Source organism: Pinus tabuliformis, chromosome 3_1, assembly GCF_031772625.1.
Source record: "Pinus tabuliformis cultivar Carrire ecotype Pingquan chromosome 3_1, CPIR1, whole genome shotgun sequence".
NCBI classification, from domain to species: domain Eukaryota; kingdom Viridiplantae; phylum Streptophyta; class Pinopsida; order Pinales; family Pinaceae; genus Pinus; species Pinus tabuliformis.
This window is the reverse complement of record NC_142301.1, coordinates 498,080,628-498,102,390: the sequence shown is the minus strand read 5'-3', so window position 1 is coordinate 498,102,390 and position 21,763 is coordinate 498,080,628. Positions and strand designations below refer to the sequence as shown.

The 21,763-nt window shown below is 38.5% G+C and overlaps 1 protein-coding gene across 2 annotated transcripts in view; it reads left to right on the top strand.

The window, feature by feature from the left end:
* The window catches only part of LOC149187987 (Transducin/WD40 repeat-like superfamily protein), a 352,005-nt gene that overhangs the window by 154,325 nt on the left and 175,917 nt on the right, over positions 1 to 21,763 (top strand). For both annotated transcript variants that reach the window (XM_089411531.1, XM_089411530.1), the window contains exon 6: positions 12,955 to 13,094. In XM_089411531.1, the coding sequence (XP_089267657.1) occupies positions 12,955 to 13,094 (140 nt within the window). The remainder of the gene's footprint in view (positions 1 to 12,954; positions 13,095 to 21,763) is intronic.

Here is a 21,763-nt window from a genome sequence, read left to right as displayed (position 1 = left end):
AACAAGTATCACTACATATGAAAGCTAGTACAAGATGGTGTGTTGCAGTTACAATATATCTCCATTGATGAGCAGGTAGTTGACATATTGACAAAATCACATCCTTGTGTATCTAAGAGACAAGCTTGGTTTGGTTGATGTATCCTCCCTACTGGAGAGGGAGAGATAGGCACATCATTCTTGTCTTCACTTGGGAAGACAGAATGGAAGATTGGGTAAGCATCTGGCATCCGATACTCTTTGAGGATGAGGTAGGGCATCCAAGATGAGAGTAGTCGTGGAATGACATTCTTTGAGGACTAGCTATCCAAGATAAGAACAGTCCAAAGAAGGTCATACTCTGTGAACACCCGGGTGGAGTATGTACCTTGAGAGACAATGATGATGGTGTCTATAAATCATTGGTCTCACCAACATTGTGCTATGATCTTGTGGAGAGATAGAGTTGCTAGTCAAGGCCTTGTTATGTGACAATGCTGGTTGGTATGATGCTAAACAGATGGGTTACCAATCTGAGTCTTCTTATGAGGTCTCTTCAGATTGAGAATGTCCATGTACCATTTACGAATACCTCTCTAGTTAAGAGGGAGTGTTGAAAAATGTGTAACTAGGTTCGGTCTTCATAAATATGAAATGTACTTTTGATTCTTGTAAATTGTAAAATGAAAGAAAATTACTGTTATTATTTTTGGAGCATGGGTTCATGCTCAAGGTATTTTGTTTTATAGGTCAAGCACCCATTGAGTGCTTCTAGGGTTTGTCCTAGTTCAAGAAATCAAAAGAGTCATTGTCATAAGTTGAAGACCCTATTGGGCACATTGTAACTTGTAAAGAAAATAATTTTTGTCTTTAGAAGTGTCTAAATACCCTCCAAGGCCAAGTCAGCTTGGCAGTTGGCAAGTTGGCCTAAAAGGAAGAGCCACGTCCACCTTAAAGAGCATATATATAGGAGGAAACCCATTCTCCTTGAGAGAGATTCATTAATCACTCATTCTAGCGAAGGAGGAAGAAGAAGGCAACGAAGATAGAAGAGGTCGAAGAAAACTTTTGTTTAGGCTATTTCTCTCTCACACATGCTAAGGAGGACTAGGGTTTCTGCAACAGGTCTAGGGTTTCTATCTATAAGTTCGATCTTGGAGAAAGAAGGCAAGAAGGTCAAGCAAAGTTCACCAAGGGTCATCCTCAAGCTCCAAAAGTCAGAGAAAGGCAAGCGAAGGTCAAAGGAAGGCTCAAAAGGCAAATCGAGGCTCACACATGTGGCAACAACAACTGCAGGGGGGCCAGAAATTTCAGATCTGCAGTGGAGGTTGAAATTCTGCAGCTGGAGGTCGAAGAAGTGCTACTAGAAGAGATTTGACTGGGTTTGACTGGATCAAGGTTAGCACATCATCCAGAGAATTTGGTCTTGTAGGGTATTGGTTTCAGCCTTAAGGTCTTGGAATTCGTCAATTAAAGAATCTATAAGAAAGAGGAGATTTGCGGGTTTTCCTCTCAAGTGGAGAGGTTTTCGCCGTGGCTTGCAGCCTATATTTTGTGTTCCTGTTCTTCTTGTTTTTGGTAGTTGTTTGATGATACACACTCATAATAATAAGTAACAAAGCTAATAAGCAAAAAGACATTGCCCTATAGATTTCTCAAAAAGGCATGAGTCATTTCATTGCTCATCGGGGTTGGGACATGCAAGTGTTCCTTTTATAATGTAATGGAGCGACATGTGATTAGGAATAGGTTGATGCCCATAATGACTGAGGTAGAGCTCATGCTAGGCTTTTGCCCATGTGCTAATGTATATGTCCTGACCATCTTTTGCATTTTGATATTCTTTTTATTTTATTTTGTGGCCATAATATGCTCTTTCTTTTCTTTTCATTACATCAACCTCCCAGGGAAAAGTTTTGGGCCCTACGTAGGTATGAGGACGTATAAATTGGCAACTAGGGCCAAACTCCATGTGGGTCATCTTATTTATGGCAGCTGATATTTTTCTTGGTTTCCTCTCTTCGAGAGGTGTAGGATTGATCTAAAGATCATCCGATTCCGATATGTATTGATGGAGATATGGATTTATTTGTCTTATGTGACAATTTGTCAAGGTCGGCCAGCAACCAAATTACCTCTACTTAACCTCAACGTTGCACTATAAATAGAGGTGGCTTGCACATTATTTTTAGACACACCTCTTGTGATCTCTTCCTCTCCACTTGTCTTTAGGTTTTGGTGGGAGGAGAGATCTAAAGATGATATGCTGCCCTAGAGGATGCCCTAGACCCTAACGCTGTCATGGAGGAGACACTTACAGTCAGGGAGAAGCCCTAGATGTGGAGGAGAAAGGGTCTTCTAGGACTGTCTACGCTGCCTTAATTTACAGTCAAATGCAGTCATGGAAGCACAGCAAGGAGAGGCTAAACACAGATCTATAAGAGACCCTAAGACGCTGTCCTTAAATGCCCTAAATGCTATCCTAGGAGAAGTCATCTAGACGCAGAGGAAGGAGGGTCCTGTTATGCCCTAGCCGCAGAAAATAGGACTAATGCAGCCCTCTAAACGCAGTTGAATCACTGTACAAAGGGGACCTAATTTGCTATGAAAGACAGGCCTTAAACGCTGTCAAAACAGGGCTCCGATATGCAGTCAATCCATTGATGTATGAGGCTCTATAATTCGTGGTCAAAAAAGCGTTCTATGTAGCAAGAAGAGGATCCTTATATGCTGGGAAGAGGAGGCCTTAACCAGCCCTAGACACAGTCAAAGAGAAGTCTATATAAGATGCCATAATCACAGTCCTCAAGTGTGATCTAATCTGCAATTAAGGGTGACACTTACACGCTATGAAAGGAGCCCTAACGCAGCCTACTAATCTGCTGTTTGATGATGCCCTAATCTGCAGTTATGATGAAGCCCTATTCGCAGCAAAGGAGAGCTAATCAATAGTGAACCTATACACTAGAATAAGGACCCTAAATACACAGTTTAGAAGGGCTTCTATTTGCTGTCACCTAGCCATAGCAAAGTAGCCATCATACAATATGAAATTGGAATAAGTTAAGGGACCGTTTGAGCATCCCTCTTGCAACTGTGTGAGTATGGTTTCTTCTTGTAAGGAATCCGAGTTAAAAGAAGCAGTGGATCAAACCTGTTCGGATATCATTGGAAGATCAAGAATAATGTTTATGCTGCTACAGGAAAACTGTGTGTTAGGCCGCAGGCCATAACACCACAGTCAAGTATTTCTTATGGGTATTTGAGGGCTCAGATCATTAGCATAATCTAAGGAGCTGTCGTGTATAATGCTACTGAGATCTAAGGCTAATTTTGATGACTATATGATGCTGCTGTAGTATGAGATGGACAAAGCTATTGTCACGAGTTAAGGATTAGTCAGCGAGCAAAGATGCAGCATGATGATGGATGGAGCATGGTTGGTACAGCATGGTTGATGCAGCATGGTGTTGGGTGTAGCATGGTGATGGAATCACCTTGGAGAATTAGTTGAAGAATGTTTGCCTTCACCTCAGTTCAGAACTGCAGTCCATGTCATCCAATCTGCAACCTCATTATGTTATCTTCATGTTGAAGATCTCTGCTCTTATTTTGACAAGTCAAAGTGTTGACTTTTGATGTATATGTACTATTTCTTTCTCTGCTGAACTATTGAAGAATATAAGAAGAATTGATCAAGGGTTTCCCCACATTGGGGTTTGTCCCTGGCTGGCACCACATCTTGTGCCCTCTTGTCTTGGCTTGTCTTCTGCTATTTATGTTTATGTTCTATCTGCATTTTACTATCATGTTAAATGTGATTGCTAATCTGGAATTGATATTGAGCTAAAACGGAAAAATTGAAGTAAATTTCTCTAAGCATAGAACATACCTAAAATTTAACATGGTATCAGAGTTGAGGTGAAGACAAAGCCCAAGCAAGAGTGAAAGAGCAATCACCGAAGGCAGTCGGACAAGGTCAAAGGCTCAATGGGTTCCTCAGTGAAGGGTAAAATTCCTGAGCCTCCATCAAATGCAGCAGCTAGTACAAAGAACAAGTACACTAAGGGTGGAAGGAAAGGCAAATGCCTTGCTTGCAATAAGTCTGGCCATTATACGAGGGAGTGTCTGAATACAAGGGACACATCACTTGATGATGATAACGATCATTCCAGGGGCATCTTCAATGATCGAAGGAATGACAGGTACAATGGCAAAAGAAAAAGGAATGCAGGTCATCAAGGAAATGGCTAACTCTTCAAGAAAGCAAGGAACTACAGGTATGAAGAATCAAATGTTATTTCAGATGAGCAAAAAGAGGATTATCTTATATCGACCCTCTCCACTACTTCTCCTCCGGACTCTCTAGGAATCTGGCTTATTGATAGTAGTGCTTCAAGGGACTTCATCGGATTCAAGGAAGCTCTCTCTAGTTTGATAGAGAAGGAGATAATCGTGGAGATTATTCTTGGATACAATGCCACCTATCTCGGAAAGGGTGTAGGGAATGTTAACCCTCAATTGAATGAGGGTAACACGATTCATTTACAAGAAGTTCTTTATGTACCTGATCTCAAGAAGAACTTGGTGTCCATTTTAGCAATGGAAGCCAAAGATTTCAAGGTGGCATTCATCGATGGAAATGTACGTGTTTGGAAAAGGAATTTTAAAATGCTTTTACTCTTGGGTTCAAGGTTGACAATTTGTATCAAGTTGCAGGAAGTCTAATGGAGACCATGTCGTGTGACACATCTCTTATATGGCACCAGAGGTCTGCCCATCTTCATTATGGGGATCTAACCGATGTGAGACAGATGGTGATAGGGATGCCTGAATTCAAGAAGAGCATAGAAGTACATGTCCGAGATGTATCGAAGGAAAACTTACAAGGGGACCATTCCCCTCATCTAATAGCAAGACCACAGATGTGGATCAACTCGAGGGGTTTGAGATCATGATCAGGAATCTCATGTATGCAAGTTGAAGAAAGATCTCTATAGTTTGAAGCGAGCACCCCGAGCTTGGTATGAGAGGATTGATAGCTATCTGATGAAATTGAGATTCACTAGGAGTGAAGCTGATCCAAACCATTGCTTTAAGGTTGTGGATGATAGACCTCTCATACTGGTACCTTATGAGGACGACCTCTTTTTGACAGGTGCAAACCCTCTCATTTGCAAAAGTAAGAGGGAGTTGGATTCCAGATTTGGAATAATGAACTACAAGCCTGTGACCACCTCGATGAAGCCTAACTTTAAGAAGTTATGTGGTAGTGATACCAGACTTGATTTGGGAAATGCCTCTGAGTTTCATAAATTCATTCTAGCATTGATGTTCTTGGTGAACTCCCGTCTGGATATGCAGTTAGCATGTTGAGCTCATATATGGTTGAGCCTCACTGGATTGGCGCCAAGAATCATTTAAGGTATCTTCAGGGCACAATCTCTCATGGATTGAGATACACTGCCGGAAATGTGAAACTGCATGATCATTTTGATGTTGATTAGGCAGGCTGTGTGGAGAATCACAAGAGCACTTATGGGTGTTGGTTCTGCTTCGATATCCTGGATGAGCAGGAAGTAGAAGTCGGTTGTGTTGAGCACTGATGAGGCCAGATACATAGTTGTGAGTATGGCCTCTTGTGAAGCTGTCTGGTTGTGGAATCTCTTCCGTGAGCTGTTTGGACACGTGTTGGATACCATCGTGATCTTCTGTGACAACTAGAGGGGAATTCGATTGTCGAGGAATCCCGTGTTCTATTATCGCTACAAGCATTCAAACATTAGTTATGATATTATTTGGGATATGGTACAACGAGAAGTAAGAAGGCTCCATCACGTTGGACTGATATGCAGGTCGCCGATATTCAGATGAAGTGCCTGGGAAAGGTCAAATTCTTGACTTTCCGAGAATGACTAGGAGTCATGGAGAGACACTCTCTTGAAGGTCCAGTATAATATGCACATTGAGCTCTGGGAGCTCCGGGGGGCTTGGGGGTACTTCTTGGAGTAATGAGCAACCATAGGGTGAGTGGTTCAACCTTCCACTAGTGGTTTGCCATGTAGGCAGGATGAGTGGTTCATCCTTCTCCTGCCGAGATACAATCATAGGGTGAGTGGTTCAGCGTTTCCCTAGTGATTTGTTGTGTACAGGGTGAGAGGTTCAGCCTTCCCCTGGGATACCCATGGCGACATATAGGCAGGATGAGTGGTTCATCCTTCTCCTGCTGAGACATCCTACCCATGTAGTCTGGGACTCATGGGAAGTACCTCTCATCTGGCCAATGAGTAGGGATATGAGGATAGGGACCATAGTAGTACCGATGGACGCATCGTGTAACTATTATACTCCCTATGCTAGGATGATATTGATCTGGGATCAATTGGAACTGATTTCGGATCAGTAAGAGTGGTATGATACACTCTCTATTTGGAACTGATTTCGGATCAGTAAGAGTGGTATGATACACTCTCTCTATTTGGAACTGATTTCAGATTAGTAAGAGTGGTATGGGACACTCTCTTTTATATGGGACCGACTTCAGGTCAGTAGAGGATGGTATGATACATTCTCGATCACTTCTTCTTCATAGTTCAGTGGAGCAGAGCAGAGCAGTGCAAGGCACAGATGGTAGAGATAGTACAGACTGGCAGATGGAGTTCTCCCTAGTTGAGAGGCAGTGTTAAAATTGGCAACTAGGGCCAAACTCCATGTGGGTCACCTTATTTATGGTAGCTGCTATTTTTTTGGATTCCTCTCTTCGAGAGGTGTAGGATTGATCTAAAGATCATCTGATTCCGATATGTATTCATGGAGATATGAATTTATTTGTGTTATTTGACAAGTCGTCAAGGTTGGCTAGCAACCAAATTACCCCCACTCAACCTCAACGTTGCACTATAAATAGAGGTGGCTTGCAAGTCATTTTTAGACACAACTCTTGTGATCTCTTCCTCTCCACTTGTCTTTGGGTTTTGGTGGGAGAAGAGATCTAAAGAGGATACGTTGCCCTAGAGGATGCCCTAGGCCCTAACACTGTCATAGCGGAGACATCTTCTTATACACTGCGATGGAGAGCCTTAATTACAGTCAAGGAGAAGCCCTAGATGTGGAGGAGAAAGGGTCTTCTAGGAGTGTCTATGCTGCCCTAATTTACAGTCAAATGCAGTCATGGAAACGCAACAAGGAGAGGCTAAACGCAGGTCTATAAGAGACCATGAGATGCTATCCTTAAATGTCCTAAATGCTGTCCTAGGAGAAGTCATCTAGACACAGAGGAAGGAGGGTCTTGTTGTGTCCTAGCCGCAGAAAATAGGAGGACTAATGCAACCCTCTAAATGCAGTTGAATGACTGTATAAAGGGGACCTAATTTGCTATGAAAGACAGGCCTTAAACGTTGTCAGGAAAGGGCTCCTATACACAGTCAATCCCCTGATGTATGAGGCTCTATTATCTGCAGTCAAATAAGGGTTCTATGCAGCAAGAAGAGGATCCTTATACGCTGGGAAGAGGAGGCCTTAACCAGCCCTAGACACCATCAAAGAGAAGTCCATATAAGCTACCATAACCGCAGTCCTCAAGGGTGATCTAATCCGCAGTTAAGGGTGACACTTACACGCTATGAAAGGAGCCCTAATGCAGCCTACTAATTTGCTGTTTGATGATACCCTAATCTGCAGTCATAATGAAGCCCTATTCACAGCAAAGGAGAGCTGATCAGCAGTGAACCTATACAGTGGAATAAGGACCCTAAATACGTAGTTTAGAAGGGCTTCTATTTGCTGTCACCTAGCTGCAACAAAGTAGCCATCATACAACATGAAACTGGAATAAGTTAAGGGACTGTTTGAGCATCCCTCTTGCAACTGTTTGAGGATGGTTTCTTCTTGTAAGGAAGTCGAGTTAAAAGAAGTAGTGGATCAAACCTGTTGGGATATCATTGGAAGATCAAGAATAATGTTTATGCTACTATAGGAAAACTATGTGTTAGGCCACAGGCCATAACACCACAGTCAAGTACTTCTTATGGGTATTTTAGGGCTCAGATCATTAGCATAATCTGAGGAGCTGTCATGTTTAATGCTACTGAGATCTAAGGCTAATTTTGATGACTATATGATGCTGCTGTAATATGAGATGGACAAATCTATTGTCATGAGTTAAGGATTAGTCAGCTAGCAAAGATGCAACATGATGATGGATGGAGCATGATGGATGCATCATGGTTGGTACAACATGGTTGATGCAGCATGGTGTTGGCTGTAGCATGGTGATGGAATCTCCTTGGAGAATCAGTTGAAGAATGTTTGCCTTCACCCGAGTTTAGAACTGCAGTCCATGTCATCAGATCTGCAACCTCATTATGTTATCTTCATGGTGAAGATCTCTGATCTTATTTTGACAAGTCAAAGTGTTGACTTCTAATGTATATGTACTATTTCTCTCTCTGCTGAACTATTGAAGAATATAAGAAGAATCGATCAAGGGTTTCCCCACATTGGGATTTGTCCCTCGCTGGTGCCACATCTTGTGTCCTCTTGTCTTGGATTGTCTTCTGCGATTTATGTTTTTGTTCTATCTGCATTTTACTATCATGCTAAATGTGATTGCTAATCCGGAATTGATATTGAGCTAAAATGGAAAAATTGAAGTAAATTGCTCTAAGCATAGAACATACCTAAAATTTAACAGTACCGAATTCGAGAGAACAAATGGTCAATTGAACTCAAAGAATGTATGTGAGATAAGGGGTTGTAATGTGTGATCGAAAGTGTTAAGTATGGAATAGGGATAGATGGAACTATGCTATCTCAATCATGGATTCCCAAGTAGTGCCCCTCTTATACCCATTGGGCCCTTAGGGGAAGTCCTACTGGACTAGGATCAAAGATTAACCCCCATTTACGGTGAGGGAATAAAATCACAATTAGAACCCCTCTTTCATCTAGGTTACCCTTTAATCCATATGAAATGCCCAAATACAAACAAGCATAAGCACTTGATTGCAAAATGAATAAAGTACCTTTTGATTAGAAACCCACTTTCGTCCATGTGCTCTTCCTTGATGGGTGAGAAGCATATGGTTGATGCAGGGGCAAAGATATAATGGAACGCCATCAACTAGTGGTGGCTATCTGGGGTTGCATGGTTGGCCGATTGGATGTGAAGAATAGGAGAAATCTTTTCTCCTATAGGGTTCCCATTTTGTTGAGTAAAAGGGCCATAATACTATGATATTGGAACAACCGAGTACTCTTTGGTAGAATAAATACACCGAAATATAAGTCGAAAAATCTTGCTTGTAGGTCTCATTGAGAAAATCAAACTAAACATGTGATGCGTAGTTATTTAGAAAATTTGAGTACAACAAAGTTACAAACGCATGTTCCCCAAATTCCGTGGAGAGATTGGTTAATTGATGGTAAATAATTAACATCATGACATTCATTCACATGGTCGATGAGATTGTTCATTTTGTTGGTTCATCTCATAGCTCATTCTCATCAGGGTTATTGTGGGTGGATACACCACCACCTTTGCTACCTATTGTTGTGACGCTTCAGGGAAATTATTCACGACAATCTTGTTAGTCTAGACTCTATACAATGGTCAAGGGTATTTGTTAATCACACATATCAACCTTGTGGGTAAACATTAATCCAAAAGAATATTAACTAAAAGGTTGCGATCAATAACTGTTCATCAAATTGGTTAATATGGATTAATTATTTGCCATTATCTCACGTCATTAATAAACAGTTCACTATAATAAACGACAAACATCTTAAAAGGGAGATGTTATGTTTAAATTAAAGGCATATTGAAGAAGCGAGTCTTTTACACTTCGTACATTCATTCGTTACGAAGTTTGAAAAAGTAAAATGGAGACTGGTAATGGAAGATTTCCTAAAACTTTTAGAAAACTTGTTTTTGCACTATTTAAACTCAAAGGAACAATTGCAGGAAGGGATGTTATTATATCTATCTCTCCTACTCAAAATGACAATTATGTTAGTACAAAATGTGTTAACCAATTAGTGGTTCTTGAGTCAAATAAAATTGAAATGATAAACATGGATGAGAAACAGTTTAACATAACAATTTATAACTAAGTATTGGGGACTATACTTTTGCCTCACAATTCATCGTTAAATCTTTATTTTGTGATGATAGTGACATTATTTTGGGTTCACCTTGGATGGAATCACTAGGGTCATTTATCTTAAATACGAAGAAATTTTGACATTTTCCTACTAGAAGAAAAATATAACACTATAGGACGTTACGTTGGAGCCAAATTTAGTAACACCAGAAGACATGAAAGATATCTCAGAAGTGATTCTTCAAGAAAACCAAGAATCACTGCAAAATATGCAAAAAAGAAGTTGACAAAACTATCGCAGAGAAAAATGAAGAAATTTCTTGCCTCAAGGACCACGGTGAAAAATTACTTATGCTGCTGCAAATTAAGAAGCTTAAGAAGGAGTCCAGTGTTTTAAAAAACGACTAAACCGAATCAGAAACAACTGAGTTGATCGAGCCCGACCCTTGCCCGGGTCCACTCGGTACAAAAACTAGACCAAAGGCTGGTCCGTTACCAAACCAACCAAGCCGGTCACTGACTCAGTTGGTTCGGTAACAGATCGACCGGTTCGGACGAGCCCGTCTTAACCAAGCCAAGCTGGTCCGCAGTGGAAGAAAGGGAAAGACAAATTCCAAGATCGAAATTTTTTGGTTTTAGGTTTTTGGCACTACATCTACCCTCTCCCAAGCCTATAAAAGTTACCCAATCCCCTCACATTTCCTCACAACTATCTTATTGCATTTGTGTGAAAATTTGTGAGGAGTTTGTGAAGAGTTGGAGTTGGTTTTTGGATTAGCAGTGAGGAGTCTCTTGGGAAATCATGGAGCAGCAGTGAGGAGTCTCTTGGGCAATCATTGGTGTAGCAGTGAGGAGCTTCTTGGGTAGTCATTGGAGTAGCATTGAGGAGTTAGTTTGTTGGAGCAACATTGAGGAGGCTAGAGCCTAGAGGCATTGAGGAGGCTAGAGCCTAGAGCCTAGAGGGTTTCCCCCTCTCACTCTGATTCAGAGTTCGAGCCAGATGATGTTGGCTTCTCTAGCAATAGTGACTAGTGACTAGTGATGTTTTGTTGTAGAGGCCATTTAGAGCCTCCTTGGTTATGGTTTTTGCCTTCTGATCTCTATATATTACATGTATTGGACAATGCACTGGGTGCCATCTTGATATAATAGATATATTCATGAGCATACTTTGATCATATGTTGCCTTCTCTCTTTATTCTAATGCTTTGAGTTTGGGAACATGAATGAAAATCTTTAAAATTATGTTTTTCATAAAAATAAATAAATATTTAATGTATTTTTTACAAAGACCGAGTCATTGAAATCAACTAGGCCGAGTCGATACAGAGTTGGATTCGGAGTCAGAGTCGACCCTCGACTGATTCAGAGTCAGAGTCGGAGTTTTAAAATTATGAGAAGGACAAGATGTCGTTGGAAAAAGTAAAACAGTTTATTGCGAAGGAAGTATAAAAATCTTCTCACGTGGAAATTGAAGTTGAAGAAAAGGGAACACATACAAATCTCGTTAACCTAATGGTTGAGACAAGTCCAAATCCAATTGAAGTAAAGAAATACTCAGATGTTGTAGTTCAAACGATGAAAATTCCAAGTGAAAATTTCAAAATCAACTCGGCAACAACAATACTTGAAGTAAATCAAGAAACCACCACAAGCATGATAAGGGGAAATCAATACACACAAACTCCTTATCAACACCCAAATCGTAAGTGCAGACATCTCAACCAATCAATGAATCCATACTACTCATTTACATTCTGAAGAATATCAATGTTAGCATCATTAAGTCTTATGATAACAATTCATCTTTGGAAGCCTATAAGTGCGCATTTCCACATAAGATTGATTTGGGATGGTTAGATCATATCATAGTGCGACGACTCTGTAACACTATTAGAAATTCATATCATCTTGCATCATTGAATATGACAACTCCAAGAATTGGGAAAGTTGCGGTGACATTACAAAACAAAGAAAAAGATATCAAGCCTTTTCATCAATATGTTTTGAGAACAAAGCATTTCTAAGGGGAAGGAAATGTTATAAATATGAATATGGAATAATACAAATAATAAATAATATAAACAAAAAATAATATAATAATAAAATTAATCATAATAATTAATAATTAGGAATAATCTGAAAGGGTATGTTTCAAAAGACATGACTCCTTATGAAAGGACACTCCCGCCTAATATTTATACAGGGCCCATCATTGTATTCCATCATATTGTTTTTGTAATCAAAACATCAATATAAAAATATTATTTATCCTATGATGGATATTCTTATATTTTAGATATTCTGAATATTTGTATGATAACAAACTTTATTCATATTAGTAGACTTTCTTTTGCACTTGCACATAGACAATTTAGTGATAGATGATCCAAAAAATGACACTGTTTTTAGATGTAATGTCTCACTTCCTGTCAAGCTTGACCTATGTCTTGTTGCGAAAGTGTGCCCATAGATTGCAAGGTTACAGAGTATGTATATTGTGATGTACAATGAATAGATTATGAGTACATGTGGAGAGTTTTGTGGTTTTACGTTTTATATTAATTTTTTGTTATTGGATCCCATGCTGGTCGACCTACCCATAATTAAGCCAAACTACCATATAAAGGGCTTTGCTAAAGTGACACATGCATCACATGTCCGTTGATTGGGCTGCTACCTACTTTAATGACTAATTCGTGACACTACTGTTCAAAACAATGCACTTACTTATAGCATCAAGAAATTTTGCATCTATTATCTGCTCTTTAATTTTTCTCTTTCACATTAAAACTATGGCTGTTTAACATAGATCTATTTATATGTTTCTATATTTTTTAAAAGTTAAACTAAAAATCAAGGTTTGTTTCAGATTTTGACTTTTCATCGAACAATCAATATATCTCTTCCTCATCAATGGATAAGAGTGTAAGGGTATGGGACATAGGAAAAGGACATTGCATCCGTGTTGTATATGGCACTACTCTTCAGTTATGTATTCGATTTCATCCTGTGAGTCATTATCTCTTTATTCCAGTTCACTTTTGATTTAATATAATGGTTGGGCATATTGATATTTGTATGGGACATCCTAGTCGCAATGTTTTCCTTAAGCTTTAGTTCAATGCATTTTTCTTTTTATTTAAGTTACGAAGGCTATTAAGTTCAATTGCATATGTTGCACACAGCCTACCATGTTGTGAGAAATATATATCGGCGAGACATTTTCTTATTACACACACATGTATGTGTATGTATATTAAAAAAATTATCCATGCAATGTATGCAAATAGAAATAACTTGGGAAAATATATTGCTTTCTCTGTCTTCATATGAAATCTCATTCAGATGTTTGCCAATTGAGATTTTACTATTAGTGGTAGGACTTTTTCTGGAAAAAATGTCTTATATTTAGAAAAAATATCCACAGAAAGCAGTACCAAAAGTGGAAGGGTATATATATACAATGGATATCATAACCTCTTCTGCAAATGTACTAATACTGAAATAAAAATCAGAATACTTTGTGGGATTCAAAGATTGGGCATCTTTGATCAACAAAACCCCTTTACATAAAAGTTGATGGCGTACCTCATCCCTCCATAGAGAACAAAAGGTGGACAGGGAGTTGACCTCATGATAAAAAATAGACCCAGATGCAAGCTTGCATAAAATAAATATGGCCAGGATCTGCAGGAAGTGCCATATCCCAGTGATTGGCGTTGAGACTTGGTTTAGTGAACACGTATAATGGTTCTACTTTAGTACACATTTTTACTTCATCTAGTTTTTGTATTTCAATACTATCTTTTGTACATTTGGCGCGACTTGGTGCAGATTAGTCGCCTATTTTATTGTACTTTACTAGAGATTCTGTTGAAGTTTGTAGCTCAGACAGGTACTTCTGCTTAGGCCTTGTGTCTAGGCATGCAGAAGTTGCCTACATTCCACCTTAGAATATTTTCTGATGTAACTTAGCCTAAGTTTAACCTAGGAAAAATCACATAATTATATGCTGGCTTATTCAACTAAAATAAAAACTTAGATAAAGTAAAGTATTTACTTTAGTGATTAGGTTTTAATCTTAGCTATCGATCTCAAGTGAGGCAAGATCTAACTTTGGTCATCCATCACTTTGAGATTAGGGTTAGGGTTTTAGCTCAATGTAAAGTTATAAAAGCAAGGCTAAGGTGAGGAGAAGTCAACAACAACAACACATGGTTGAGAATGCCATCTCAGTGAGTGTGTGTTGGGTCCAAGGGAGTACAGAGAGGCCGAAGATCTAGATCTGCAATAGGGAGCAGACTCTCGCAGATCTGTTGGATCAGATCTAAAGTTTTGTAATATGTATTTTCTCAGTTGGGCCATTATCCTTGGACGAGAACCCAAGTAAGTTTTGTGATTAGTTTATTAATGAAGAACTGAGTTATTTGGGCAGAAATTTGGTTATTTGTATGTGATTCAGATCAAATTTTTTCTTCTGCTATATTTTTTGTGTTAGGAATTTGGCCGTGTATTTGTTCAATTAATAATTGTTGGGAACCAAATACTAGGTGTTGGGTTCGGTAATTCTAACATGGTATCAGAGCCCCAACTCTGAATCGATCTTTGAATCATAGGTCTTGGGTTTGTATCGGATCATCGGAGCTAGGTTGGCTGCGATCATACGAACTTGAATTTTTTATTTTCACGGAGGATAAATTTTTTATTTTATTTTTATTTTTATTCAGGTTGCATCTCTTAAGTAGTCGACACATTTTTTTTTGTAATCTGCTAGATCAGATTTAGAGTTTTGTAATCTATATTTTCTCAATTGGGCTATTGTCCCAGGATGGGAGCCGAAGTAAGTTCTGTGATTCGTTCATTAATGAGGAACTGAGTTATTTGGGCAAAAATTTGTTTATTTGTATGTGATTCAGATCGAATTTTCACTTCTGCCATATTTTTTTGTGTTAGGAATTTGGTCGTGTATTTGTTCAGTTAATAATTGTTGGTAACCAAATATTGGGTGTTGGGTTCGGTAAATTCTAACATGATATCAGAGCCCCAACTTTGAATCGATCTCAGAATCGTAGGTGTTGGGTTTGTATCGGATCATTGGAGGTAGGTTGGCTGAGATTATACGAACCAATTTTTTTTATTTTTACGGAGGAGATATTTTTTATATTATTCTTATTTTTATTCAGGCTACATCTCTTAAGTAATTGGCACGATTTTTTTTAAGAAAAAAAGGAAAAAGGGAAAAAAAGTGGGATTGATTATGGGTGGCTGACAACCAAGCCAGCTAGCCGTTGGCTAGGGCCACTAGTCGTCAGGCCAACCGGGCGACCGACTACAATAGTGTCAGCTTACAACACCTAGCCGTACAACATGAAGACACAAGGAGATTGGTTGTGGGGGCATCAGGCGAAGGAGATCACCACTGTGAGCAACACGCTGAGAGACAAAGCGTGACTCAGACGTTCAATAGGATGATCATGTAGACAAACCAACCGTTACTGGTAGCAAGACATGTAACCAACAAAAGCAACAAGGGTTTGGTGGGCACAGTCACCATTGCTCATGCGATGGCACACCCACCAACAATCACACAACAAAACAATGGTCTAGCACGGACGATTGTGGTTGAGCACAATTTTGAGTAGGAGGCCGACAGACATAGTAAGCCGCATAGACAACTGTCAGGGCTATAGTTGCGCAGCAAGTTTTAGGACCAAGACAAGAGGCCAACGACACAACCAGTTGAAGGTTTGCACAACGACAAGGAGACACAATGTGTAGGTGGCCAAGGGCTGTGTTGGAGTAATCGACTTTCTCGGTAGTGAGTGGCCGAGCCACCTGAAAACAAAAAGAGAGCAAGGTTTGGAGCTGCGCCGGTTGTTGAAAGAAGTGACATAAGTTCACTGAATAACTATGGAGCAACAGGCTATGGTTGAAGAGGCTGTGAGGGCGGCAATGTCCTGCAAGTTGAAGGGCCAGATATGTAGGGATACTTACAAGCCTGTGAGTGGGTGTGAAAGGCGTTCGATGTTGCAAGCCTAGCCAATGATGGAATATGTGTGGGTCATGATCATCGACTGAGCAACTTCACTAGTGCTCAAGCAGGGTTGGATGTTGGAAAATGTAACTAGGTTCGGTCTTCATTATTGTACTTGAGTCAAATGTAATATATTTATCAAAAGAAAGTGAGAAAGAATTTTATTATTAATTTAAATCGACTTATTAAAACATTCATGCTTGGGTCAATTATAGGTCAAGCCTCCATTGTAGGCTTTAGGTTATTGTCAAAGTCATTTATTGTTTGACGACTCCACCATGTCATCCACTCATCAAAGCCAACCTCTTCAAAGACGGCTTCAAAAGTAGACATGTCGACTCAATTGAAGGACATATCTCTTCGTGATACACGTCAATTCATTTAGGACAGACAAACCACTATATATACCAGCCTGGGATCTTCGCATTTCACCAATTCAGAGCTCGAGATTTCAAGGAAATTTCGGTGATCATAGAGAGGAAGTTTCAATGCATCTTGTCACTAGGATGACACCTGATGATTATATGAAAGACTCCATGCCCAGGGATGCTCCAGAGGACACTTGTACCATCAAATATCATCAGTCAACGAAGTTTTTTTTAACTCTACTTCTATCTTCTCATCATCTTTCTTGTACCCAGATTGCACATCCTCCGGGGAATTGTAATAAATGATACTAGTAATGATGAGTTTTGAGTCTGTAGCAGGTCTAGGATGTTGGGACTCGATCAACAAACGAGTACACTTTGGAGTGTTTCTTTTATCTGGTTAATTATCCATTTTTTTCATAGGCAGATAATTTTCTGGGGTTTTTCACTCATTTTTTACCCCAAAGCCGGGGTGACGGTTTGAAGGTTGAGCTCCTAACACATATTAATGTCTAGAGTTGATGTATATTACCATACTAAATCACACAAAAAATTTCGTGGAATTTGGTTAGGTCTAGGTAGTCATTTTTTAATTTTTATATTTCCTGTAGGTGAAAAATTGCGAATAAAGTTGTATTTAAATTGTAATAAGTGTAGTTTAGAGAAGTTGTATGGGGTATGTGTAATCAAAATTACACCTCTCACCCTCAACTTTCTACTATGACATACTTTGAGGGGTTAATAATGTGTTTTGGACTCTTAAACCCATATTTCCTAAGTTTAGTGGAAATTGTGGCATTTAATTAGGCTAGAATTAAATAAAATAGAGAGAAATAAATTATTCCATGTGACAAAATGACGTGGAAATGACTTGGAAATTATCCTAAGTCAAAGAGTTGAGTCAACAGACATGTGGAAGATGACTGAGCACACTGCATCATAAATACACCATTATTTCATAAAATCGAATTTCCTAGAGATAAAGTAGCAGTTGCACATGTGGAAAATCGAATTTATTAGAGGAGCTCATGCACTGAAGGAATATTCTATGGTATATTTGGACTGAAGATTAGGTGGGGCCTCATCTCACAGTTATCTCAGGTTCTTCTACTCTTAGCACTCCACTCTTGAGGATTACGAGTTTCACTTGGCCAGACTACAAGTTGCACATGGAGGAATCACGCAGTTCCTGGGGACCTACGCAGAGCTATCTGGGGATCATCTACATATGTGGCATCACTTAGTTCGAGTTTGCATTTGTTGACTGGAGTTATCACGGTACTTGGATTCACTCATGGATGAGTTTACTATGCCATATATGGAATTCAATTTCCCTTGATGTGCACATATGGAATTCGATTTTGCTCTAATGTCTCTATCTTCTCCACATCGAACTTGACTTATCTTTCTTTGGGATTTGCTCCAAGTTCAGTTCTCACATGCATTCTTCCTTGGGATTTGCTCCTAACTCTCTATATAATGAGGCTATATGCTCTCATATTGTATCATATAATGAGCTATTGGGCTTGATGAAACTTTGCCATTTTGTACTTGCATACTTTTTTAATACAATCAAGACTTTGGGGCTATCTGTCTGGTGTTCTCTTCGCATTATGAGGTGATGTTCTTTCATGCTACTGTTATTGTGTTTAATTTCTTTCGCATATTGAATTAATATTAATTTATACTTGCTCTTTTGCTTGGATTGATGTGTGCAAGCTATCTTGCAAATATCATTGATTTAGAGCAGTATTTTAGAGATAAACTTGCCAATTCATTTTAGGAGGAATGTTTGGTTTATCTTATTCATTATATTGCTCTAATCTTGTGCAAACTGCAAACTAATACGTGTTCAAGTGTGTAGGAAAGATCTTTTGTATTGTGTGCAGGAATCCATCTGAAAGTGGGAAAAATCTCAATTAGATCAATTCACTCCTAGAGTCACAACGATCCAAGACTTAGCCATTTTTTCACTCAAAGTTCTCCATCCAACGAAGAGAAAAAGGGAGTTTTCTTACTCTATAGCTACTTGGTTATCCATTTAAATTCAAAATACTTCTTTGATTTTAGTTCTTTCAAAGTTATATCTCCTATTCAACAGTCATTTCCAAAGTTAGGTAAGTATGGGGGTTCACTCCAATTACTTGGGTCAGTGCTTTGTAAATTTAATTCTAAGTTTCGTTTTGGTTTCTTTTTCCTAATTTCACATTGACAATTGTTTTTTTGTGTGTTTTGTAGTCTATAGGCTTGAGCGTTGGGCAACAAGGAGCTTGAGGAGAAGCTTTGGAAAACTACTCACTTGTGTGTATATAGGACCCCCTCACGCTATCCAAAGACTGATTTCTAGGGAGGCCATAAGCACTTGGGAGAGAGTTGCACACTTATCTAGGTTGTGGGCCTTTTGAGCCTTGTGAATCTCTTTTGGAGTGTTTTTTCCATCTTCAAGTTTGTTGTTGTTATATTTTTGGGGAGAGAGTTTAGCTTTGTTAGAGTCCCATCTTTCTAAAGGTCTCTCTTGTATTGTGGGCTGCCCTCTTAGGAGCATTTTTACTCGTTTTAAGTGTTAATAAAAGATAAAAAAATTTGTTGGAGGGAGCTTGGGATTTTTCCCATGGCATACCCCCTTCCTCATTTAGAGGAGGGATTATTGTTGGTGGCCTAATTTTGCTTCTAATTTTTCTTAGCTTTCTAACTTTTAATTTCATGTTGTGCATATTTAAAATCAGCACATTTCACTCCACATGCAAATTTTTACTAATCATGTATTTAAATTCCCACATGCATACGCTTCCAAATTGTAAACTTGAGAAAATCTCATCTTAGGTGTAAACACTTCATACTTTGGCAAGTTTTAATTGTTTCATAATTTCTTCAAGTATGTGCTTCACTACTTGGTCAATTTATGTTATATGTCATGAAAACTATTGGAACACTATCATTTATTTTAAGCAATTGTAGCTTAAATAAATCTATTCCATTTTACATGCTTATTTTCCATCTAATGGTGCAAACACATATGAGTTTATTTACATTCTAGCCTCTCAAGTTTTGCAAACTATTTCTCTTTGAAGCATTTGCATTTGCATTATTTTAATTTGGGGAATTAACACAATTTGCATTTCATCTAGGCATTTTAGTATAGGAAGGTCCCAAGCCTCACTAAAACTTACCTCCAACTTAAGTTGGTTGAATAGACTTTTAGGGACCCTTTACCTCTATTGACTCCTCATTGTGAGATCCAAATATTTGGGCGAGGATGAGGCCAAAGGACTAGAGTTCAATTGTAAATTTTCCTTATCGTTAATTAATGAAATAAATCAAGAGCAACATTCCATCACATTTGCTTTGTTTGCAAAGTTCTTAAATTTCTTGCTATCTTGATGGTTTAAAGTCTCAAATTCAAATCTTATTTCAAGAGGCACTTTGGATGCAAGCATTGTAATCCCTTTTAATTTTGCAATAAGTTTTAATTTTCTTGTACTTGGAAATTGGCTTATCTTTTGGTTTAATTGCATATTGTCATGAATGGTTGATTTCACTTTCAAGTACTATTATTTTCGGGTTGTAAACTTAATTGCATGTTGTTAGCTTGGTCTAACATTTGAGTTCTTTTTATCATCTCATTCTCACAAGTAGATTTCTAATGGTATCTTTTTGAGCAAGATAGTTTCCATGCTTTGATTTGTAGACTTATTCATCTTAAAATAATTTATAATATCTTGTGCTAACAATTTATTGTTTCACTTTTCAGGATTATTTTGGCTTTCCATTTGATAGCATTTCACTTCATTTTAAGCAATTACAATTTCATTTCTTAAAGAGCAATACTTTGAACTTTGAAGGCACTGGTTGTTTATGTATGTGATGCTTATCTTATGTATTGATAGTTATTTCTCATATCAATTTTGCTTATAAATCTTAAAGAAATAATTTATTTAACTCTAACAATTCTCCTAGAAACTCACATATTTTTAACTTAACTTTTCATTAGGGACCACCCCCCTTAGCTGACCTAGGAGATAGCTCAGACAGAGAGAGTCGGGATTAGTTTGACAACCCTTTTTCTGAGTTCCGTGCCACCAACCACACCTTATGGGGTTGAAGGCTTTTCTCACTGACTTGTAGGTAAGTGTAGGTGGCAGGGTCAACACATCTTAGAGAAAGTTTTGGTGAAATATCAGAGACAATTTCGGTGCTAATTATAGTGAGAAGTTCAAATCTTAGTGAGACATATCCTCGGTGCTATCACAGTTAAGGAAATGGATTGTTCAGTCTACCATAGTTCGGTGCTCCCACGTTTTGATGCTATCACATACCACAATTTCAGTGTCAATATTGTCTTGGCGTAATTACAATAGGGTGGGCTCGGTGCCACCACCGAATTGAAGTCTATTGTTGCTATGACCTTAGAGATATTGCAGTGATGATGTATTCAATGCTAACACAATGAAAGGAAGAAGGGTGACTTGACAGAGGTTGTCCCGAGTCTAGATTGTAAGGGTCTTGGTTGTCTCATCTTTGAATCCACTGAAGGAAGAATTTGTGACTGGGTTTTCCCCTTGAGGGGGGTTTTTCCCTGGCAGCATGTCTATATCTTGTGTTCTCTTCTTTTGTTGTTTGGCATTAATATTGATGATAAGAAAAGATAATTAAAAAATCTAATACTAATAATGAAAACATTACACGTTAATGTCATAATAAGGGAAATCGTTTTAACTGCCAACTCCTAGGATTTCCCAACTTGGTATCAGAGTTATGGTCAAGGTAAAAGGTTGTTTGAAAAGGGCAGTTCTAGGCTAATAAATCTAATGAGACTAAGATTATAGCAAGCATATTAAAGACACCAAAAATGAAAGAGTGACTTCACAATGAGACAGTTTGGATCTTTCTAGAGATTGGGCTCTTAATATTTCGGTGAAGATACAGTCTCAACATTTTGCTAAAGGCACAATTTAAATAGGCATAGCATTTCACTCTACATACAGGGATGAGGACTTCGCATTATGAACATAGGAATTTGAGTTACAGAGATAAGTTTTATAGTTCTGATGCTATGCCAGCACACACATAAGCTCGCATAAAATAACATAAGGTGAAGCGAACAAAGTTCCTTCTACAGATTAATTACTCCAAAAGACTTGGAATGTCAAGATATCCATTTAGGATATAAATATTAAATTAAATAAAATGAATAAGAATGAATGATTTACAATGAGAACGAGAGGCTTGCTTATATACCACGCAAGTGTCTCTTCATGAAGAGTTATGTCTCATTT